At 28.1% G+C, this 26,428-nt stretch overlaps 1 protein-coding gene across 1 annotated transcript in view; it reads left to right on the top strand.

Annotated features, from left to right (window-relative positions):
• LOC123296845 (nitric oxide synthase, salivary gland) overlaps positions 1-26,428 on the top strand; it is a 240,472-nt gene that overhangs the window by 132,001 nt on the left and 82,043 nt on the right. Inside the window, exon 3 of the mRNA XM_044878519.1 lies at positions 23,670-23,832. Coding sequence (XP_044734454.1) covers positions 23,670-23,832 — 163 coding nt within the window. The remainder of the gene's footprint in view (positions 1-23,669; positions 23,833-26,428) is intronic.

Genomic DNA, 26,428 nt, shown 5'->3' with positions numbered 1-26,428 from the left:
ATTAAAAAAGAAATTCCCTCAACACGTAAATATGCTGTAAAATTTCTATGTCTGGACTAAAAACAATACCTTTCACTCAGAAAACATAATACCTAAATAGTATTAAAAGTAATGTTATTTATTAAGTAAAACATTTTCACAAATTATAATTTGCTGTACAAAGTGCAGCCCACTTTTTCTTATGCCACATTATACACATATAAATATATTACGATATTTAAGTTTTCCTTTTTTTGCGGCTAACTACAATACAGGATGTCTGTGACTCGATGCACATAGCTAAAGAACACATTTTTTGGACAATTTTAAAGCTTAAAAATATATGTTTTTAACGCTTATATATAAAAAAAATAAGATTTGGTGAAAATTTTCAAGAGTACAAAAATGCTGAAAATAGTCCAATATGTAATTTCTAATGACTTTTAAATTAAATTTTTGACCTGAACCACGAAATAATCTTTATTTTCGTAAAGAACGAGTTTTTAGAAAAAATTCGTAATTTGTTTTTTCAAATGCTTATATCTCGAAAACGGTCAGGTAAAGTAAAAAATATCAAAAAACACAAAATTTTTAAAATTGTCCAAAATATAAAATCCAACAGTTTTCAAATGTTTACTAAAAAGAATATGGTGTCCGGGAATAGGGACTTCTGCCCCGTCTCATGGGCGTAAATCGAAAAAGCACAAGCACTCATGTATATGAAATTTTTGAGTACAGTCAGGCGAACAATTTCCACCGGCTCCCATGGAAATCTACTGACGAGGAGACAATTCCTCGGTTAGATGGTTTATTTGGTTCCATTTCCTCGATTATTAATGTAATTATAGATTTGGTGCAAAATGTCTCCCAACTGCCTCACAAAATATTATTGCTCTTCTAGTAATTGAAGACAGCTCTCTGAAGATATGGCTCAATGAACTGGTAATAGATGAATACTTCATAATAGGAAGTTGTTATTGATTATAAAAACAACATTTTTTGTTCGAAACATATTTCAGCAAATCGGACAACTTAGGCAAAAACGGACTGAAAAGTAATTAATACCTAAAATAGTTTTTTCGTATCATGCTATTTCGTATAATTGTTTCTGCAAAATCTAGGCACTCTTCGAAAAAATCTTTCCAATAAAAGTAATTTGTTTTCCAAAAAAGACCGTTTTTATTCTAAAAATTGTTAAAAACAAAAAAATTTTGCGTTTCTCTAAAGAACAATTTCTTCAAATTTAATGTGTTTGACTAATATTTGCCAGTTATGAATCAGAGTGAGGTTTTAAGTGAATCTGAAAAATTCGAAATAAATACTTGCATAAGATGTATTGAAACTGAATATTGTTCGTTTGAAGAAATCGATTAAACTTATTTTTCAAGTTTCACGTATATGCCAAAAAAACATTCTTTATTCAGGAACAATATCCTATATTGGCTCCGAAACCGAAAATCGAACTGGAGCCTCTTCAATAAGTCTGAATTTATTGATTATGATCACCGTTAAAGCAAACCTTCCCAATTGCAGCATTTATTCATATTCGATCAGAATTGTATTTAATAAGGGTGACTTTCTTATTGACCTCATATCCTAAGCGGGAAAATATAATGAAGATTCATAATCAAGATTGTCAGATAAATTATTATAATTTTCCTATTAATTGACAAATGAAACTCTAAGAGGGATATGTTTGTAAAAAGTTATTGTTCATACAACCTGTACATTTTTGTGGATTGGCATAATTTATTTAGAGTAAATAGTTTAAGATAATATGAACAACTTAATCTTCATTGCGTACGTTATCACTGATTTTCACAAGTTTTTCTTGCTTTTTTACTACACAATAAACATTTATTATAAGTTGTTATATATTTTTTGTCAGTATGTGAATTCCTTCAAATTAAGCTAAACTTATTAAATACAAGTTTTAATTATAAAAGAGTAGATATTCATTAATTGCATTATTTTTAACCGCCGAACTAAAAAAGAGGTGTTATAAGTTTGACCGCTATGTGTGTGTGTGTCTGTGTATTTGTCTGTCTGTGGCATCGTAGCGCCTAAACAAATGAACCGATTTTAATTTTTTTGGTTTCGTTTGAAAAGTAATTTAACGGAGAGTGTTCTTCTGTTTCAAGTGCGAAATTAGTGTTCCGTACTCGAAAAAACTAACAGATTGGCGATGATCATCAAAATCGATTCAGTTTTGAAATGACGTGTCGTATAATTTTAACATATAAAGAATTATTCTGGAATTGAATGGTCAAATAAACCTGGCTCAATTCATATTGAAAAATGAAATGGTAAAATAATTAGGTAATTCAAAACAATAATTCAAAAGTACAAACTCAACTCAATTTCAAATAAAATATTTCCAAAAATTTGTCCCAAATAATGATAACTCCCTAATCATCCTTTTCATCTCATCTGATGTCCTTGACCATCACTTTGATATTGATTTAAGAAGAAGTGTTATAAGTTTATAGTGTTCATCTGTGCTTTTGTGTGTTTTTCAGTGACATCGTAGCCCCTAAACAGTCGAACCGACTTGATTGTGAACATCTTATAACATTTATATAAGTTTCCAAAAATTGGTTTGCAAGGAATAAATCTTTGTAAATTTCACTTGTTATTATATGGAATGTAATGTTTATTATATTTAGTATAATTGTTCAAACTTACAGTTTCGTAAATAATCATTAAGCTTTAATATAGGGAAAAAATTATCCATTGTCTTACTCATTTATGCTTTTAACCGCGTCTCAGATGGCATTCTTTTGAAAAAAAATTTTCTTTCTATTCCTCGTCGATAGGTTTCTAACTTTATGTTTTATTAAGAGGAATATACTTGAAAATAGCATTTAGATAGAAAACTAGATTCGAGATATAAGTAGAAAACTAAAATTACAAAATATTATATCTAAATCCATCTAAAGTGAAAAACAATATTGCTTCAAAATGATTTTTAAAATTTCAAAAGGATTTCGATTCAAAATGATTTTATCAAAATAATTTATATATTTTCAATTGTATCACGGTTTACAATTGTTGACATTTGTTGATAAATGGTTTGAACGATACTTTTATTCTCGGTATTGTTGTTAGAAAACACAACGAAATCTAAACGGAATTGAATTGTTTTTTATTTATTTTAATGATCACAATATTATAACAAAAATAAAATTAACAAAAAAAGAATCGAGTTCAAAAGAACACAAATGGAAGTGAAAGAAGTCATAATGAAACATGGTTTTCAATTATTTTCTTTGTAAACATCAGTTTCATTCGTAAACGATTACTGCAATTAAATATTCCGCTCTTTTTTTTGTAAGCGGGCGCACTCTCTCTCTCTCTCTCTATGTAAATTGTTCAAATTTTTCGCTTAGTACTTTTTTGCGAGAAAAGGAAAAAGGCTATAAACTACAAGCACATGGTAGAATTTTTTGGAGGAAATGACCCACCACGAATCATGTTGAAAATGATCTTATATGTAAAAGTATTCAGGGCAAAATTTTCTACGAGCCATATCTATATTATGTAAATGACGGAGATATCATATGAAGCCTTTATGATTATGTCGAGTTGAAAGTATAGAATCTACATTCATTCGTCTTCATAGATACCGACTGTAATAACACCTCTTGTCCTGTTCTAACTTTTTTTCGTGTCATATTTTCGAATTCCGATATAGTATTATAGGTGGCTTCATAGTATTGTATTGTCATCGGTTCTTAATATATCTTAATAATTTGACAACCGAAAATGGATGAAATTTGAATGGAAAAATTTCGTTACATTCATACGTATAAGTCTACCTAATAAAATGGTCTTAAAAAATGCTTATTTAATATTAAATTGTTGGTTGGTGTTCGGATAATTAACATAGAGAGCATAGCAAAGGTTGCATTTTGTTGTGTTTTTAACAAGTTTTTTAATTCTAGAAAATACTAAATTTAAGATATTTTCAAAAAACTAACTGAACATGAATTTGTGCATGTGAGTTTATAAAACAAAATCAAAACTATTGACCGCTTCATTCTTAAGATATAGTCACTCAAAGCTATTTAAACTTTTTGTATAACAGAAACAATTATATTTAAAGTATAAGTAGTGTAAGAGAGATGTCTATTTTATACAGAATTACAGATGTTTATTATCATGCTTTTATCATACAGAATACGTGATAAATGGACAGTCGAGTTAAAAGCATGTTAAATTAATACTTATCTGAGTGTGCTAAGCAGATCTATACGTACATACCACTGCTGTATGATGTAGTACACTATTTTTACAAGATTGTACAAAGACAACCACCTAAAATGATAAATATGCTAAGAAGACTAAAAGATTAGATTTCCCAGAGAAGAACTCAAATGTCTTTCTTTTCTTGAAAAGAAAATTTACAAAAAAAAAAAAAGATGTAGGTGCACAACATAAACGTCCTCTCTTTTTTAAATCGTTTAAAAAACACAACTTCAACGAGCGACGCAATTTAAAACATATTTATTTGGCTTTGGTTGAATGCAATAGTTTTTAACTAGAAATGGTAAAATGAAAAATATATATCTTCTCATCTATTGTTTTAACGTTTGCTTGGTGTGTAAAATAGCATAGAGATAGTAGATGGTTTTGATTTAGTCCAAATCACGCAGAGCATGCTTTCTATTAACCCCAGAGATTTTATCAAAAAATTCAACCGTTTACTGCTGTTAAAGAACAACGTCAAATCAAAAACCACTGGTTTTATTCCTACTTTTAATTATAAATTTATTAAAAATTTTTAATGGAAAAATTTCATAGAAAAATTGTAAAGGGTTCGCCAACAAGAGCGCCCGAGAAATAACATTAACAAAAATTTGTATAATTTAGTCAATTGGCAACCGTAGTTGTGCTGGACATTTAAATTCTCCCCTTTTTGAGTTATTTATAAAAATTCGTTTCCGTGAGAAATTCAGGATTCATAGTGTGTATGTATAAACACTACATATAACATATAAATGCAAATACCTGTCAAAATTCAATTCAAAAGTCAATTCATCGACTACTTTTCGAGTTGTATAGCCATTAATATACGGTAGCGTAATTTGTATGTATAAGATATACAAGGGGTATAAAAACTATTATTAATAATAATAAGGCAACAGCACCCAATATTTTCAAACGCTCTCCCATCAAAGTACTAACTGTGCCCAAAGTTGATTAACTACAGTGATCGATCGAGAACCGGTGTTTTCAACGTGGTATGTATGTCACGTAATATATATGTCTTTCGAAAATTATCAGATGATTTTGGATCTGATCCAGCATCCTCAGATATATAAACTTGTACGCTTTGCCCTCTCAAATTTTCATCCATCAATTTCAATGCTCCCTGGAACTTCAGTACTAAAGTTCCCCGGCTCTATATGCATAATCAATACCGATCAGCTTTTCTACAAATAGAAACAACAAAATATATGCAGTTTAAACACATTGCATACTTACATTATAACAAAAACTATTATTTATTTGAAGAAGTTCCATTTTATGAGAGCTTTAGTTTAGTGTGCTGCCATTTTTATGCTGTTTTAAAATGCATTTTTGATATATGATTTTGTTTATATTAAATTTTTGAATAAATAGTGTGTTGAATATACAATACTAAAACTGTTATCTTTAAAATTATAACTGTTGATAAGATTTATAGGAAGTTCATATACAAACGCAATACTTTGGTTTGGTTTATTTAATAGCAATCATAAATTAACTGCAGACATTGCAAATTCAACTTATTCATTTCTTTATTTCATTTTTATCTGATAGACTCATAGAGATTTGTAACCTAAATCAATTGTAAATAGTTAGAATTGTATTAAGTTTTTAATTTCTATATATTATAAATGCGAAAGTAAGCATGTTTGTTTGTTTATTTGTTTGTTTGTTTGTTACGCTTTCACGCTATAACTAGCAAATGGTTTTTAATGAAACTATACAGCAATATAGCTCATACTTCAGAATAACACATGAACTATAATTTATAAAAAAATATTAATAAAATTTAAAAAAATTTTAAAATTAATTTAATTTGACATTACCATAAGTTACAGACTTCTGTAAAAGTAGTCATTTGACATTAACATAAATTACAGATTTCTGTAAAATAGTCAATATAAAATAATTCACGGTCATCTTTTCTGATATACTCAATGAATAATTACGTTATGGTTTAGCAGAGTATATAAATATCGTTCCTGACGAACGTTTGCAGATAAAATCTCTCATTGGATGATGACTAGCACTGTCAATCTTTCAGTGACCTATCGACAAGTTTCAAAGTAAACCCCACACGGATGCCACGATATAAGGCATTCCAGGAAGTTTTAAAGACAACGAGCTAGCCGAAATTACACAAAGCTTAGTTTTAAGATGTAAATTATCGAAGACAAAGTAAGCTGAAGGGAAATCAAAAATGAAGTGAGTCTGACAGAAGGTTATATACCCGAATAAGTACTTCTATACCTATTACCCTCCGACACACATTTTACTTTTTAATATTTAAATGTACTGTACTTCTTATAATTACCCAATTTTTGTATTTTCTTAATTTTAATTCTGATTTAACTAACTGTAAAATTCAAATCCATTCAACAACCCTATAGTAGAATAAAACTACAAACCGTAAAAACCAACCTGAATTTTTTCACAATAACCATACATACTCCCTAAGTATGCTAAAAAGAAATAGTAGTTTTAAATTTTATTATAGCATCACAATAAAATGGTATACAAATGGAAAAGAAATATCTCTAGAACAGATTAAACTTTTTTTACATCCAGTATTAGTTAATTCTTTAAACATTTTTTCAACCAGAAAAAAGAAGAAACCTTTAAAAGTATTCTACATGAAAATAAAAATCAACCACTTCAGTCAGATTTTTTTTACTTCGAAAAATATCGTTCAATTTGTGTAAATAGACGTAAAAATAAATTTACAACGGGTAATTAACTTAAAAATGAACTACCAGAGATTTTCTCATTTGAATGACTATATATATCCTTTACAACCATGAATTATTCACGAATACCTAAGATGAAAAGCCATTTCGCATTTTTATTCGGCGACTTTCTGTAAAATATAATCAATAAAGTTAAAAAAAAAATCACTTATATAAATAGAAAAATTTATTAATCAGGAAGGTCATTAATTATTTTATCATAAGATATCTACTTACGTTTGTTTATTAATTATTCTGAATAAAAATGTTCTAAGAGTTGAAGCGACGCAAATTCTTCGTAAAATCATTTCTTTTCATTCTGTTTCTAGAATAAATGAAACAAAAATGTAATATTTAAAAAAATTTAATTAATGATTTATCATCTGTAGGGTATATAAAGAAAGACTACCAGGAGTATATTCTTCCCCCTTTACGAGTAGATAAAGTAATTTTACACTTTTTTTCTTGTAATACATCATTATTTCAACTTACCTTTTACATAAATAATTATGTACTTAATTCTGTTGCACATAATTATATTAAAAAACAAAAATAATATACGTAGAGTGAAAGACGAATATTAACAACTCTGGAAATTTGATCCAATAAGTTTAAAAAGAACAGTAAAAATGAAATTCTATATTGTTGGTACAATACGAGAAGGTATACTTTTCTCTCGACTTTAAACTTTGCTCTTCTAAGGGCATCGCAAATTATTTAGAAAGCAAACAAATATTCGAATTATGTTGAAAATGGACCTTTTTTAAGCCTTTTATAACCTCATTGTTGATTTAGTATCAAATAATGGCACTCTTGGAAGAACGATCATAGATTGATACGTAACTAGATTATTATGAGCAGTTGTTTCTGGAACTTGTAGATTAAGCACACAAAATGATGCACCACGAAGGTGACATAAGGCGAGATGTTAGTCGTTTTCCATCACAATTATAAGTCCTACTTTTCTCTGCGAGTTTTCGAGTTCTTAATCACGATCTTACTAAGATAACTTATCAACATTAAAAGTTTGAATTATAATTTTGATGGAATTGTTTATTCCGCAGACGAAACTTTGTAGACAAAGAGTACCACTCTGCACACAGAGCCTGTCCCAATGCAAAACTAAAAATGAACTGAATAAAATTACTACAAAATCTTAATATATATATTTCTTGTGTGCGTGTGTATGTAATTGAACTTCTCCTAGACGGCTGGACCGATTTTGATGAAATTTTTTGTGTGTGTTCGTGGAGATTCGAGAATGGTTTAGATTTACAATTTGGTCCAGTACAACTGTTTTTGAGGGCTCCGTACCAAAAAAATGAAATTTCATTAAATGGTGGGAGCGCATATAAATCATATCACATTATGTATACTATGTGTACTATGTATTTTTAATAGTATTCAGGTATTGTCAATAGGCATTTATTAGAGCCATATGCGAGCGTAGCGAGCTCTACTATCAAAGGTCAGGCCAAAGGTCGAAGGTCAGGCCACCCCAATAAATAGGAGTTAAATTGGGGTTTAGCGTAATGGATTTAGCGGACAGGCTAAACGTAGTATAGGTATTCATGAATTGGAGTTACGTTTTTACGGGACAACGTCCGTCGGGGCCGCTAGTAGATATATATATTTCTCATTCAAAAGTAGTTGCTCATTCTTTTCAGTATTGAATTTTAATATTAAGAAAGACTCTATTTAGCGATAGAAAGAAGAACTATAATTTGCAACACCCATAGACACATGTTATTTAACGAAAATGTTTTTTTACAATCTTGTAAACCATACGCACATACCATGCACATATAGGAGTGCCTTTTCATTAAATTAAAAAAACTTTTTTATTCGTGACGCTGACAAAATCGAATATCTAAATATCGCGCATCGCATTTATAGTTATTGTAAATTTGATGTAAACGACATTGTAGATTCCTTTCACTATACTGTGATATTTAATTATTTGTCAAAGTATATTTTTTCTGGGTATTCGAATCTCGTATCATATTGCTGACGACCATATTGAAAAGTGTTTATTTTGTGTTCAGATATCATAAACATACAGTAATCGATAAATTAATATTCGAAAATACATTTACCTACTCATGCATTAGATATGAATCAGTCTAGTATTTATTATGTTCTTGATTGTATAAGAGTGTAGCTATGATTGGGAAACTTATAACCGTAAAACAAAAAAGACAGTAAAAAGTAACAAATACTTGTACCAGTAATTTAGCTTTAGACTACCCATTCCTTCAGACTAAAGCTAAATAAAGTATATTCATTCGCAATAAAGTATAGATACATAAGTTTACATTCCTAACGCAAGGTCAATGCTGGTCAATAGGGCTTTTCATTTTAAAATAACGATTCACATTTGTTTCGTACTAAATGATTTATAACCAATGTGATAAAATGAATAACAAATGTCTTCTATTTTAATCCTACTTATTGCTGTCAGTACGAAAAAATAAACTCTGCACTTGCGCTTATGACATGATGAAAAAGCCTATATGGTAGTTCCATATCTAGAGATATAAGGAGTAACTATGGTTACATTCCAATGATTACATCCCTGAAGAACGGTTAAGCAAGTGGGAGGAGAATTAAGTAAGCCTTCAATACAGCTTTGGGCTAAGATTTAACTTGGGTCTTCAACGTCTTAGCCCATTTCACTCTTAAGTTAACACAACTGAGAAATAGTTTGGCTATTTTGTATGAATTTGATCTCTATAAATCAAGATGTACTCATTAATCCTCACTCGATCGATTTCAATTCAGTTTGTATACACTTAAAATTAAAATTATCACTAATACGTGCGGTAAATTAAAATTGTCACTAAAACGTACTGTGGTCTATATATCTTTAATAAATAAAAATATTTTGATTTTATCATTTATTGTTTCATAATAATAAACAGAAACCATTTAACTTTATGGGTACGTTATTGGTAAATCTATTATATTCGTCTTAATAGATATTTTAAACCTATTACACATGACTATGTAAGATCCATAGGTAGCTAGAGCTATTCTTATTACATTAAGGAGACAAACAAAGTATGTACAAGTATAAAATTTAATGAAATATAATATAATATAATATTATAATAGGTAAGGAATACGCCATATTATATACATTCTTTTTTGCGTACACTTATACACTTTTTACTCTCAGTGTAAACAGAAAAGAATATTCTTGTAAAATACATTACATAGCATTCATTATCCTTTTCTATTTACACTGAGTGAAATGGTGTAGGCAAAAGAAACAATTCTATTATTATATCTTCTAGGTCTTCAATTTTATATTAGTAAAATTATTATATATTATTATACAATTTTTTTATTATATCTTGGTACACGTAGTCATTTTTCATTACAAATTGTATTATAAAATGCTATTAAATATATTGTCATATTTTCGAACATAAAATCTCAGTTGTTTTAATGTATCACTAGCAAAAAGGAAAAATAGACAATTCTTACTTAGCTGTACTATAGATGAACAGTTCTTGAATCATTTGGACGGCACCAGGGTAAAAGTTTATATTTTTTTGATTTTATGTTTTTACAAACATAACAGGAAACTTTATACAATTTAATTAAGTCTAGCCTCATCCTGTAAAATTTTTCGGTTGTTCTTGTTTGCCCTGTTAGAGTTGTTTTTCTGGAATTCATGTCTTTGAACCTGACGTACAAAACGGATACTTCGAGCTTTGTGACGACGTTTTTTTTTTTTTTTTTATTTCAGTCGGCATTTACTTTGTGCTCCGACATTTTTACAAGCTTTTATTTAACTTGCAATGATTGTATGTATACATATTCGGATAAATTTTACAACTTAATTTTGAAGCAGTTATCCTCAAGTGATCGAGCTTAATGATAATGCATGGTTAGCAAAATGACGACATTCTAAATCCTACATGATCGATATCCTAAATTATACAAGATATGGGCATCAAATGAAAGGGGAGTAATGCGTATAACATATGTAAATCGAAGGATAATGCATTATGATGGCAAGTATGGTCTGATTTTTCCATCATATTTGACATGCACACCTTTTCTAGTTGTAATTAGTTTACTAAAAAAAAAAAACTTTTAAAGGACAAGCTTTTATTTTACCTAGTAAAAAGTAGAAAATAATATTTTCTATTAATCTTGAGGTGCTCTGACTCATCGTTGATATTTTAAATTGCATGCCTTCAGGTTTTAGAAACAATCATAGAACTAATTTATAGAAATAATTATTTTCTACTTTTTTGTACAATAAAAGCTTGTCATTTTAAAAGTTTTTTTTTAATAATTGTATTCGTATTAGCAAGTTTTTACCATGTACTAGTTTTATAATAATATTTTGTATTATTATAGTTTATTTTAAATAGTTAGCGACTTACTTATCAGCAACTTCGAAATACTTAATTATTTTCTAGCCAAAATAGAAATTGTCGTACTTAATTTTGGCGGTCATTATTTACAATAAACATTTATGTTAATAATAATAATAAAAAAAAAGGATTTTTTCAAATAAAATGCTTTACTTTGCTAAATTGTATTTGAACGAATAAGTAATTTTATATATAGTAGGTCTCCGTTTACCTCAAATTCGATTTGAAGTCGATAGCCAGTACAGAATACTTGGTAACGGGTAAATAAAGTAATGGTAAGTATAGTAATTGCAAGTATTATAAAAATATAATAAATTAAATTTCTTTTAATATTGAATCAAATAAGAAATTTGACGAATTTTATGAGTAAAAAAAAAAACGTTTATCAACTTTCATTATAGTTTCATATGTTGTTCTGCGGCCCGACACGAAGGCGAACAGCAAACACCAAAAACAGGCAAGTATTAAATAGGAATATAATTGCCTAATGAAAATGTATTCTCTTTGCGATGTTTTACACAAAATTTTCGATGTTTATGCACCAAATTTTTAACGAATAGTTTATGAACGAAGGACCATAGCTCGAAAACTACCCGTTAAAAATTTTTGGCCCTGAGAGCTTTTGAGCAGAAGAATCCGAAGAACATTTTGGGGGCGGTTTGAAAAAGTTTCACAGAATGTCATTTTCCTAGTCATATAGGGGCCATAAATAATACATATGTGTAGCTTTGATCGCCCGTAGCGCCAAAACTACTCGTTCAAAATTTTTGCGACCGTGAGAGATTTTAGGGTGGAATAGAAAAAATTTTATTTAAAAACCATTTTTCTATCATATATTGCAGGGTCCTTTAATATTCATTTTTAAATTTAGTCCATTAATGTATAGATAATTGTTGAAATATTGGTTGCTTTTGACAAGCTACCAAATACATCAGATTTTAGATTATATTTATACGGTGTAGCTGAAGAATAGGACAGAACGTTCTAGAACGAATGTTTTAAGACTTACCTTACAATATCGGCTATAACAACAAGTAATTTTTTATGCCGTCTTTTTTAATGTAACATAAGAAAATTATTATGCGAACAATTCTTATTTATTAAAAAATACCTAAATACTCAAATATAAAATAAAAAATTTATTTTCTGTGGTTATTTGTTTATAAATAAATAATTTTAATAAACTGTTTATGAATACTTCAAATTACAACATTGAAAATTCTTTTAAAACATTCTCAAAATTATTATTCATTTTTAGTAAGAGTAAATTTTTGGTAAAAATCAATGCACGAATTGTTCACATAAATACTTTCGAAAGCTTTTATTATAAGATTTTTAACATGTATTAAATAAAACTAGACAAGTAAAAGGAGTTCGTTATATATTAAACGTATACATTTTCATCGAAAAGTTTTCATCGATTTAAAATATATATCAGCATATTTCTTTAGATGGATTCAGGAGTTTTCAAGCTCATCTTATTTACCGGTTGTAACTGAGCAAGGCGTGAATAATTATGAGTCATGGGGTTCTCTGAAAAAAATATTCAGAGGAAACATTCTTTCTCGGTGCTACAGATGTCAGAAACTCTACATACCATTTCTATCAATTTGGTCCAATTTTCCAAAAAGGTTTTGAACAAAAAGTTTTTGCTATTTTTATGAGAGTTTTGTTATTTAAAAATCTGTTACTAAAAATCTGTAGTTACCGGGAGTATATTACTCAAACCAAAATTCAAAAACTTCAAATTTATAGTATTCCTCTTTCTCAGCTCAATTAATTCTTTATGTTTAAACCTTCTTGAAACAGTTGATAATATTAATAAGATCACAAATATCATCGCATATTCGTCAAATTTTCAAATTGTAATTAGTTTGTCTTTGATGGATACTTATGTTTGTTCATTGTCATGCTTTATGGGATTTTAATCTTCCTTATCGCACGATATTTGTTTGCTGATTGGTAGTAAAAGCAAAAAAAAAAAACTGCAACAGACTCCCAAAACCGAATCTAGGTTACCTAGGAAACTAAAGCTTTTTCAATTAATTCAGGTTGCCATGAATTTTGAGAAAATGCAAAAATCTTTTTATGCCTGTCAATTTTTATTATTTGTCAAAATTTTATGTTTTATGATTTTTAAAAATTGAGTTGTGAAAGTTATCAGAAGTTAAAGAAAACAGAGATAATTTAAAGTAATTACAATGCAATTTTTATGTTGTGCCATAATAAATATCCTAATCAAACCAAACGTAATATTCACATATTGGTTTAACTACTAAACCAGAAGTATTTTTTAAAGTAATACTACAATTATTTCATACAGTAAAAACTAAAAGTATAGCTATGAAATTAAACTCTTTAAAGAGTCAAACAAGTATTTGAATACCTAAAATGAATACCATAAATTTTCAGATAAATATCTTGTAAATAAAAAAATTACGCGCTACATTTATAATGTACAAAGGTACGAAAGGAATACAGTTCCTACCGGATGGCCCACGACAACTCTCGATCTTTTCATTAACTATTAAATGTTTTATGAATACCAGGTTTTTTAACTTTTTATATATTGTGTTTTCATTACCTATGTGGGAAAATAAGAGCATTAAAAAGTACTACGTGGTGAGTACGGTCAAGAGCTAAGGGATTAAAATGCATATTTTCATTATTATAATACATTAATATATTTTCAAATAATACCAAAGCGGATAAATTTTTATGTGAAATTAATGTTTTAATGTTCACTACGTAAATAAACAAATTAAAATTTCATAAAAAACATATATAACACAAAAACATTTTTGGAATAGATATTTATAAAACTTTTTACGATCCAAATTTTAAAACAAGAATATATAGAGTGTTGTTGTAATACCATATTCGGACAATACGATTATAAACTAAAAATATTTTTAAGTAGAAGAAGCTTTTCTTTTATTAAAGAAAGATTGGTAGACTTTAATAAGAAATACTTGATTTTATTAATTAAAGGAATGCCTAACAATAAAATCTTTAGTATTTAACAAAACATAAATACCATTTAAAAACAATACAAAACTTTTTTAATAAACTCACAATAGAGAATGTTTTTTAAGTATTTGTCGCGTTAAAAAAAAGTTAAGATTTGTTTGTGTTAAGGAAATTTAATTTACCAAGTTTATATAATAATGTTAATTAATTATTGTTGGAAATGTAGAATTTCCTTAATGTTATTCTTAAGGGCATTTCACTTTTGAGTTGTATAAGTATAATAATCATACACTTTTAATGAGATATTAAGAAATTATATACTTCTCTTATTAGTTCAAATGACCGAGCTTATTTACACAAATGTATAAAGAATAAAATGAAACTAATTGTTAAATGAGAGAAGAAATAAACAGGGTATAACTGAGAATATGATCCAAAATCAAGATTGTAATAGATACGACTGAATTCCCTGGAATAGCGTTGCTGTACATGTCCTAAACTACAGAAGATATTACGTTTTTAAAACATATATGGGTGGTCAGACAACTGAAACATTTCAGAAAATGAAAAATTTGTATACTTTAATGCACACTTTTTTTGTACTCCTTTGGTTTATCCGAAAAGTCCAAGATCCTTTTTTCAAGCAAATAATTTATAATTTGCATAGTTTTTCGGTTTCGAATTATTTAAATTTTAGGGCATATAAAATCACTGCTTACAAAATAGCTCATATTACGAAAAAAAAAATCTTACTACTATGTTGGTACATTAAGTTGGAGAAAAAATGAAGCTTTCAAAAACAGCTTTTTATAGCCCGTAAGTACAAACTCTAGTTCAAGAGACGGTGTAAGGTTAAACTTCACTCATTTTATATCCAGGTGAGACGGTTTTTTGCAGGTAAGCCTATACCATTATTTTCTCAATTAAAAATGTTTCTTCTGATACCAATTTCGATTGGTTAACAGATCGTTGCAGTTACCTTTACTAACTTACCTGTTCATATGAACCGATCTGTACCGATATGTTAATCAATTGAAATTGGTATCAGAAGAAAGATAATTTAATTACAAAAATCATGGTTTAAGTAGGCTTGTCTGCAAAAAAACCGTTCATGGAAAAAATTAACTCAAATTAATTAAGGATTTTAGGATCATATTAATTTAATTAAAAATCTCCAGGAATCAATAGAATTTCATTAAAAATATTTCTCCCTTGGTTATCAGATTTGGTGAAGTTCGTTGCCATCGTTATACCTTATACCATCTCCTGTAATATTATTTTCCCTTTTATTAGAAATAGCCTTGAATTTCCAATAACCATGACAACACTTTATTAATTTTGAAGTAGTACAACTTCAACTTCACATATGTACCCTTAAAATGAGCCCTAGTAATAGCAAAAGAACCAAGGATACCAAAGTAGCATGCCTGCAAATATTAAAAACAAAAAATGTCGCATTTTATTTTTGCAAAGATTTCTAAATTATTTTAGAAATCTAAATTTTTATTTTATGATAAAGTCTATGTAATAAACCCTGATTATAATAATAGAAAAACAATGTTTTGGTTTATCTAGAAAAAGAGAAAAACAAAACAGAAACAAAACAAAACGAAAACTAAACTAAACTTGTAATATAGCTCCAGCTATGTGTACATAGAAAAATTGAATTAAAAACACAAAATGTGACTCATATATATTTATTAACATTTCCATTAAAATTTTTAGTAAACCATAATAACAATAGCATAACGCTGCAGCATGAATTGTGTTATGCGTTACATACGTAATGCTACAGAGCTACCAACCTCTAGGGTAAACCATACGATACTCATCGGATGCATATTATACGTATAGTGCTAGTCAAAAGTAGTACATATAGAGCAAAGTGCGGCAAAATAAATTGAATTAGGTTTTAAGCACCAGGGAGTATCAGAATTCAAAAGACAAATTCAAGTTCAAATTCAAAGTGGAGTTTAATCTGCAAATTTTCAGTTTCTTGAGAGCCCTTGGAAGGGCTGAAAATTAAGAAATACTATTTTTGCTGGATAAAACTTTAATGAAGTGTTTATGATTTTACCAAAATTTTATATAGATGTATCAATTATTCATTCAAGTCAACATTTGGGTCCTTTTGGTCCCTAATTTTTGTAAATATTTATACTCTTTCAATATACTTAATTAGATGTACATTTAATTCGTTGATTTGTTTCGTTGAAGTGAAAACTCTAAAAATACTTAACCCCCTGGAGTTATGAGCTCAAATCTCCGGGATTATTATATTATTACAATTTTTGGCAAGTATTTTTTTTAAATTATCTATTATTAGCTTTATCCCGTGGCTGAGCGATAATGATCCCCTCCAAATACCACTCCCAATATAACCAACTTAAAAGACAAGTCCACCACTGGCTATTCTTTAACCCACGTGCCCCCGCTCAACCCGCCCCTTTAACATCAACTGTACTTCCATCCCTTGGATAATAAGGCAGATGTTGTTGCATTCGACAACGGAAATTGCTGCCTTCACAATTGTTCGCAACTTGACTCGGGCGCCTATGGACCCTCATAACATTAAGAAAACAGTATATGATGAAAAAGCAAATAAAAAAGCCAAATTAGTTGATTTCTCGTGGGGGGAGTGAGGTAAATGATTTGGTTAACCCCCTATTTTCTAAGGGTTTCCACGTATATCTTACTATTTTTTTGTTCAAAAATGTAGTTTTAGGGACGTTTTTCTTATTTTCGGGAAGTTAGATATTTACAAAAATATTAAAATAGATTATAGCCTATGCCCTATTCTAACATATAAGCTTTCATTACCTATTTCACTCCCTTCAAGTGATATTTTCACGACAAAAAGTGACCAATATCCTTTCCCAAGATCTCATAATCGCTAAACCGGAAATCATCAAAATTGATTCAATAATTTATATTTGAAAACTTTACAGACAGACAGGTAGAATTGCATTAAGATTTATAATATAAGCTAGGATTACTTTTCTTTCGGTTTTGAAAAGTAAATTTTTATTGTACATTTTTGTTCTGAGTGTACATTCATAAGTAAAATTCTATTATCATAGCCAGAGATACACACAAGTATTATCTATATTTCAGTACTTCACTTGTACCAGTCGCAGCTAGTAGCCGTATTCATATATAAATAAAATATAAATGACTGTGATGACGACCGTTGCGGTACTCCCATTTATATTGTAACAAACACCTCGCACAACAATAAACAAAATGCTACATTGAAATCATAACAATACAACATAATACACAACAATAATGACTCTCTATTATTTAAATGATGGATGTATATTCAAATGGTATTATGATTTAATATTTAATATACATTAAAATTTTGTAACTATTGACTTTGAGATCAACTCAATTATAATGAGGAATATTTTATGTAAGAGAAATAGGTAGTCATTTATCCAGATGTCGATTTTAATGTTTCTTTCGTTAAAATTTGAAAATGTGCGAGTATAGATGACAAGATCTGAAATCAAAATAAAAATCGATTAATAAATATAAAAGATATAAAGCAATTAAATAATTTTCATCTTATTCTGCAAAACAACTTTTGATATGTAGTCTCTATGGCACTTGCAGGTTATGACGCCATCAAGTGTTATTTTCCTTTCTTTCTATTTGCACATTTAAATCCTTCATGTTAACGTAGTTATTGATGTTATCCAAAAATTGATTTCACATGATGTTTTGGCCCGATAACGAACGTCTTTTGAGGCGACAAAAAATTTAACGATAAAGGCCCATTTGTGTAAAGAAGCAGTACATACTTATTGTTTTTTTGTTTTATTTCCTATTTTCCGGACGATGCACCGAATTTGTAAGAGTATGCTCTTACATATATTGAATTGAATTTATTAATTAATATGCTCTTACATCTGAAAATGTAGAAATCTAAATGAAATAAAACTAAGAGAACTATATTTGAGAATTTATTCCGCAATTATATGAGTACAAACAACACGGCGTAGCTTAGGTAATGTTTGTCTACAAAGTCGTATCTATCGAAAGTATACACATTTGATAGAAACGCAATTGCAATGTTGTTACAATATCATTTTAGAGAAAGATGTATGTTCTTTTAAAGGAAGAGTTTCTTTTAGAACTTTAAATTGAAATAAAATTCAGTAAAATTTTTCTAATATTCACGAAATTGTCTTTCTTAGTCAGATAATTTTATAGCAATAATGTATGAATATGATGTTGGGCATGTGGTCGTCACTAGTAATTTACTGACCACACGTATGTGATTTGATGTCATTAGAATATTTTTCCGGGAAATTTTTAAATTCGCATATCTACCCCAATAAACTAGAAACAATTGAGCACTTAGATGCCAACATTCAACAAGTAATTGTTAAAAATATAGCCTTATTTACTGTGAAGACTTTATGAAAATTTGACCTCCAGTTTACAACCAACCACGGTGCGTTTGAAAATTTTGCTATAAAGAACATTCTTCTCCACTCATTGATTTATATTCATAGTACCTAAATAAAAAAATTCAGCTTAATTTTAGATATATATTTTTTTGAATTAATAGCAGCTTTTACGAGCTTTTATTTAACTTGCAATATATGTATGTATGTAACTATGTTTGTTCGGGTACAATCTTGTAACTCAATTTTAAAGTGGTATCTCCGATTGAGCTTTAATATTGTATACACTTTTAGTTTGGACCACAATGCATTTTTATGGTTAGCATGATCTGATTTTCCCATCGATTCCACCATACTTGATATACATGCCTTTTTAGTTTTCAAATTTAAATAAAAAATACTTTTTAAAGGACAATTTTTTATTGTACTTAAAAATAAATATAATTATATCTATGAGTTTGCATACCTCTTAAATAAATATATTATTTCTGTGATTTTAGAAAATATTATAGAAGTACCTACATGAAAGACTAAACCTACTGTTTATTATTCCAGCACCAACCACAATTTAAAAAAATAATACCTACAAGCTGATTATTTTAATTTAAGTAACGTAAAAAATATCTTCTTTGAATAATGTGAATTTGGCTTAACTTTTGGCTAAATTTTTGAAAACCAAAACCAAACCAAATGAAAAGTTTGTATAATCTTCACGAAACTTTTCCATTAGCTATAAGTTCTAAACCAGTTGAATTGGAGTTTCTATAAATTATTTGTGTTATAATAAAAGTTTTATAGATCTACAGAAGAAAATTTTTTCTCAAAATGAGTTCATTCAGGAAATCATTTGCATGATAAAAACAGTGTAAACCGTTTTTAATTTAAGAAAAATCTTAACCTGTAACTTAATTTAAACTGTACCTGTATACTAAACTATATAATTGTTCCCATTTTAAATTAAGTACCGTCACTCGTAGTTTGACATAAAATTTAAAAATTGAAGATTTTTTTACAATATTTTTAATTTAAATAATTACAAGTCAAGCTTAAAAAAGCGTGTTTATAAATAAAATCGTCAAAGAATCATTTCCATCAAAAATAAAAAGAATCACTTTTATACATATTAAACTGAAAGTAATTATTTAATTTTATTAAATGTTCTCGTATCTTAATTAAAATTACCCACGGCACTAAAAAACAATTTAAAATTGTACAACTCACACAATATAAATAACAATATTTATATTTGTACTATGTTAAAAAATTTTTAATGAATAATATAATAATATAGGTATTTTCATTAAAAAAATATAAATACACATCAAATATCAAATTGATTGGTAGGTCGAAAATAATTTATAATCAGCTACTAGCGTTATTTAATTCGCATATCGATTCACAGAAGATAGTATTCATAAAAAATTGTATAATTAAATTTCGTGCATGTTTACGACTTTATTCGACTTTTTTAGACTTATCTAGAAAATGTTACAATCGACGGCTATAATGGTCAGGCTCCATTACTTTGCCAAAATTAATATTTCTACTATCTAATACGATATTAGTTTTTAAGCCAGTTTTAACCCTATTTGAGCTAGTTTTATTCTAAACAGAACAGTGAGTTATTTATTGTGTAAGAATGACAATTTCATCAGAAGATTAAACACAATTTTTTTGGATAAAAATAAAAACTAAATAATTATTTTTTGTTGAGGCAGTAGGTTAAGTTGGGTTATATTTTCAGTCCACGAAGGACACACTTAGGCCATTTTGCCCATTGTGATACCATATATTTATTTTATCACCTTTCCGCTGATAATTTCATTTATAAGCTCCTCAATTTCAGAAGCTGAGTGCACCTTCACTATTTACTACACCAGCCCTTCACAACTATTAATTGAATTCATATTGTTGCGACGGCGGGAATCGAACCCGCTACCCTGCTAAGCATACCACGGACAGAATTGGTTACGCGTTAACCAACTTAGCTACTACTGCAACTTGAGGCAGTATATGTGATTGAAAATATTTCTTCAGAAATATATTAGTGATTCTGTCATAAAATCCAGTTGTGATCATGATTTGTCAACTTACATATTCTACTCTTAAATGCAACGATTGCAAATAAAAATATTTATGAAGAAAATTGTAAAAAATCAATTTATAGTTTCCCCTTTAGATAAAAACCATTCTCTATAATAATTTCGACCCAAAAATACCCGTTCCTTATAGGGTGATATTTCAAAAGAACTCATTCAATTGTTGAATAAATATAAATTTTGTATTTTTTGGAACAAAATTAACTTACATACCAATTTCCACTAAATTTAGAAATTTTTTCGTCACTTTCTGGATTTTCTTCAGAGAAATTTTTAAATATATAAAATACGATAATCAAGCCCCTTTCACGATTGGGGGAATTTTTTCTGAAATATTTCCTAAAATCTACTAATTATCTGTTATAAAGCGTTATAATAATTTCCCTAGAAAATATTTTCATTCGCAGAAATGTGTAGGAGCAAAATGTAGAATTTATTGGTTTTATTCGACTTAACCATTGGGATGGTTTTCGAAAATCTTTTAATTCATGAAACGTTTCATCAAATAGGACGAAATAATAATCACCTTTGTAATTATTTTCTGAACAATAAATATATTTCGCACTAAAGTACTGTATGGAGATTTATTTTTTTTTTAAATTATGAATAGGTAATATATCAAATTTGTAGTGGGCATAGAGCGTACACGTACATGTTTGTTGCTTTTTTTGAGATTTTTGAGAAATTCTTTGCATATATTTATTTTATTTAATACCAGTTATTTATATACCTACTAAATTTTCATAATATAAAAATATATTTTCATAACTTGAATTATTTGTGAAAATATTACTCTGGTTTCAAGGTATTTAATATTTTATTTCAATTTTTTAAATACTTTATCCAAATAATTTTTGAATATTATAAATTATCTAAAAAATAAAAATTGTATCTTTTTTCCATTTTCGTGTTTGAAGATTTTTTTGCTTGCGATAAATGTGAATCATTGACAGAAAATTTTTTGCAAGTATCGAAAGAGTAAAAAAATTGATTCGAAAAAACGAAAAATTGCTCTAAATATTTTAACTATATCTACAGTTGCAAACATTTTGCTATTTGTTTTAGGTTCATATTGTTTTAATTTCGAAACTTGCACCATGATTAAAGCTTCAATTTTCTTTGTTATTCCGCTTTACATGACTCTCATAGTCTGTTATGTTTTATGTTTTTAACCGTTTAAGGTGTTTGATTTCCTACAGTATTGTAAAAAAGTTTTGGTTTATTGCACGGTACATACATATAAACTAAATACATGCTTTGTGGTCAAATACTGTGTTATTTTGAGCTTAGCAATATCACGCAACTACAAAAAATATATAATATATTGTGTGCAAATACTGCTTATAAATTTGATAATATAGATATCTCTCTTCAATCATCAATACTCTAACTATAGTCGTCTCTGTTCATCGAATGATGAATCTTCGATGAATTCATAATAAAATTAAAATTTAGTTTTTATATCATCAACTAAAATATTTTTATGGTATTATAAACTACAAGATTGTATAAATATTTTAGATAGTTTTTTATCACACTCTCTAGATTTTTTGATATAGAAATATCCAATTAAAAAGGAAAACCCATATGATTCATCATTTTTTCAGCCAACTTTGAACGATAAAATAATAATAAAAAGCCCGTAGATCTAGGAGTTTTTTGTGACTTTTAAGAAATTTCGTTAATGTATTTATAAAGTTTTATTGAAATCCCTAGTATTGTTCAATCCTTGCATATCTCCTTAAGGTATATATACTACTTATCTGATACAGCTTTATTCATCATAAAACCATACCATTTATTCAGAATATAATATTATTTGTCGAATGCATCATTTGATTGAAATAAATATAAATTCTCTTGTTCAATACACGTAATGATATTTGCATACATCGTATGTAATATTAAACGAATAATAGAAAACCAATCATAGACAATGGTATTGTTATCAAAATGATATTTATTACACACGTTCTTACAAAATTAGGTTGCAGAAAGTTTCAATATAGAAATTCGAACTGGTGGTAGAGTCCCTTTTTAAGCTAGTACGAGCGCCAAGAAAAGTTAAAACTTGTGGTTGAAATTATTCGTACCTTATTATCGACTTTGATTATCAATTTTGTTTCAATATCTGCCTTGGTTTTCGAAATATTGAAAGCTAAATAATTAAACTAAATTTTAAATTTTCGATATTTTGAAAATTACTCCACATATCGAAACATTTTATATCTACTTTTCGTCTTATGTTGTCAAGTTATAACATAATTCACCATCAAAATTGAAAATAAATTTTTTCTTTAATTTGTGTTCACTTTAATTAGCCGAGCTCAACGGGTTTTTCTTGTTTTCAATCATTTATTAAGGTTTAAACTCTAATTTAAATAGTTTTTATTTAATTTCCACCTACTAGTTTTGGAGAAATTTATGAAAGCTAGATTCATCTACCGTTTTTCCATAAGATCAATGTTAAATATGGCTACTTTTAAAGTCTTTTATTTATTTAAATAATTTAGCAACTCCCCCTAAAATTTTCAGAATTGATTTAGACTTAGCTCAACTTCATATAAAAAAAATCAATCTTTTTGTCCAGAATTGCCCTGGTGCTCATACATCCTTAAAAATATAAACACAAAAAACCACTTATAAATTGCAGTTGTGGGTGTGTATTGAGTAATAACTTTTCAATAACTTACAAAATTTTTATTTTTTCCTTATATGTCTTGAGATGCTCACGCAAAGTTCAGATGCCTGAATAAATTATAAACCATTTTGTGAAACTCGGTAAAATAAAATTGTCATGCATGTGCATATTCAATATATTTTTTATTATTGTTTCAGTTCGAACAGCCCTGCACACGTGGCACGTTGGGAACAGGTGCAAAAGGAAGTAGAAGCTACCGGCTCATATCAACTCACTGAAACTGAACTTGTTTATGGTGCAAAGTTAGCGTGGCGAAATTCAGCTCGATGCATCGGTCGTATACAGTGGTCCAAATTGCAAGTAAGTATATTAACTTATATCACTTATTATATTCGGATTATTAATAATGTAATAACAATATTGCTATCCCGTATGGGTAGTAAGTATGATTATAGGATTTTTAGTAATCACTAATCAATATATATTTTTAACATAATATTTCGTTGGTTTTTATAAATCTAAAGTTTGAAATCAGCTTTTTTTTTTGCACAAATAAGTGTTTGTAATTTTCCAAGAAAAGGTTTGAATTACTAATATAATAATAATATCTAGAAATTAAATCTTTCAAGATCATTAGCATACAAATAATGAATAATTTATTTTACCTAAATCATGTGATTATTATCTTAAGGTAGGCATTCTTTTAACTCAAAATGTACCTACGTACGTTTACTATTAAACATTTGGTGTAAATACTTCGTCACTACTTCTGTATACAGATAAGAAAATCTCATTTATGGCGTTTTTATAAAATTCAGTAGATTCTTTATCTTTTTTCTTTCTTTTACAAATTAAAAGAAGAGTTGTAAAGTTGAAAAATTCTTGGTTGAATTTTCAACATAAATATACATTTTGCAAATCATGGCGTACCTAAAACTATTTTAATGATTTCAACATCTGTATGTATTTTTATAGAACTAGCAGTTACTCACCTACTACACTGGGCATTTTCAACTTTAACTACCGTGACTACCGTGATATAGCCTTCACTTCTTTTGCTCTCACTTATTACGTCTTTTATTGACAATTTCGTTGATTTTAATTTTTTGGTGCAAAACTTTTTTTTTTATACAACTCGTATAACTCACTGATTATGTAGCTTTCTAGAGAGAAAATTTTTTTTTTAAATCGGTTAAATATTTCAGTTGATTTTTTATAATGTGTCCAGAAACTGGCATCCCCTTTTCACCACCTTAGGAGTTAAATTTTCAAAAATTATTCCTTAATGCAAACCTATACTGTCAAAGAATCTCGTATGCAAAATTTATGAACGTTCTTATGTATTTAACAAAGAGGGAATGTTAACTGTGTGTTATGGTGTGTTATATTTATATTTTACTGTGTGTGATTGATTTCTTATTGTATATGTATTTCAAATTATGAGCATGACCGGTTAAATTCATGTATACACGTATACAATCCCTCTTTGTTTTATACATAAGAACGTCCGTAAAAACTCTTCTTACTACATATAATATAAATGACTAATCAAATCAAAAGGGAAATAAATTGAAATATGTCTTGAAATCATTTTCTTGATTATTTCAAAATATTTTTAGAAATCGTTACCATTTTCAAGACCTTTTACGATCTCAATGTAAAAATCGCTTCAGTTATTTAGTTCTTGATAGCCAACACTGAAAAAAACGTACACAAAGAAATTAACTAACGTACGAAGCCAAGATTAAAGAAAGTCTTAGAATTAGGGAAAGATCTAAGCGAAACATTATATTGAATTTTTAAAGAACAATATATAACAATATCTACGTATTTTAAACGAACTTCAAAAGCCTTCGACATGAATCCCGTACACTTGAAAGATAAGGATGAATTGAGCTTTTGATCAGAAGATTTAAACTGTCAGTGTCATAATTTGGAAAAACTCAATAGGATTTTTTCCTTTTTGGAGAAGTTGGAAAATACTTCTACAAAATATAGAAGTTTAAAACATTTGTATTAAAATTTTCAATTTTCATATTATGTATAATAATGTAGGCGTACGCTATACATATAATATTAACTAACATATGGAAAACGTTTACTATGTTCTTAACAATATTTTCTCTATTGAGTATGTCATGTTTTCCAAGAAACATATCCACAGATGTTACAAGTTTATTTCACAAAGAATTTCTTCTATCGCGTCTATCTTCATATAACTCGCTTTTGTTTTATAAAACTTATTTTATCACTTTATCTAAATGTAATACTTATGTATTTAATGAACTTAGTTCGTAGAATATTGAATGTGGGATTATTCCAAAGAATTTAGTTATTTTCAGTCTTCTTTCAATAAAAATTAATTCTAGACAAGACATAAATAGTCCAACGATTATAACAGAGACTATATTCCATTTGAATTCAGAGTGTTCTATTAGCAGTAGCCAAAATGGTTTAGTTTTTAAGATATCGTACAAACAAATTAACAGGCAGGTAAATTTTTTTCTATAATTAATATTTCATTCATTTATCGACTTTCGGTCATTTCGGTTTTTTACTACAAACCAAAAAATTTTACCCTTTGATATAAAAATATTCCTATGAGAGATAATTTAAGAAAAAATTATCTCCCATAGGAAAAAAAAAAATAGGTTTAGTGGATTTACGTAGTGGGGCTATAAGGATGAAATTACGTAGATGAAGTGACAAAGAGTTTGGTGTACGAAGCGCAGACGATTTCTGTCGGAACAAGTACGTGGAAGACTGGTAAAAAAATTGATGAAAATTGATGAAAAATTAAAAACTAGGTGTAGTCATTAAACTGGTACCGAAAAGTAAGAACCATCCTAAAAACGCGAAAAACCCAAAGGTTGGATAAAGTAAAAAGTCTGGGCAGATTGGTTTAAAATTTCAAGAAATTAACTTAAACTTGTATTGTCGCACTAGTGTGGTAATT

This window comes from Chrysoperla carnea, chromosome 3, assembly GCF_905475395.1.
Source record: "Chrysoperla carnea chromosome 3, inChrCarn1.1, whole genome shotgun sequence".
Classification (NCBI taxonomy): domain Eukaryota; kingdom Metazoa; phylum Arthropoda; class Insecta; order Neuroptera; family Chrysopidae; genus Chrysoperla; species Chrysoperla carnea.
The sequence above is the reverse complement of the archived record's forward strand: the minus strand, read 5'-3'. Positions and strand labels throughout refer to the sequence as shown.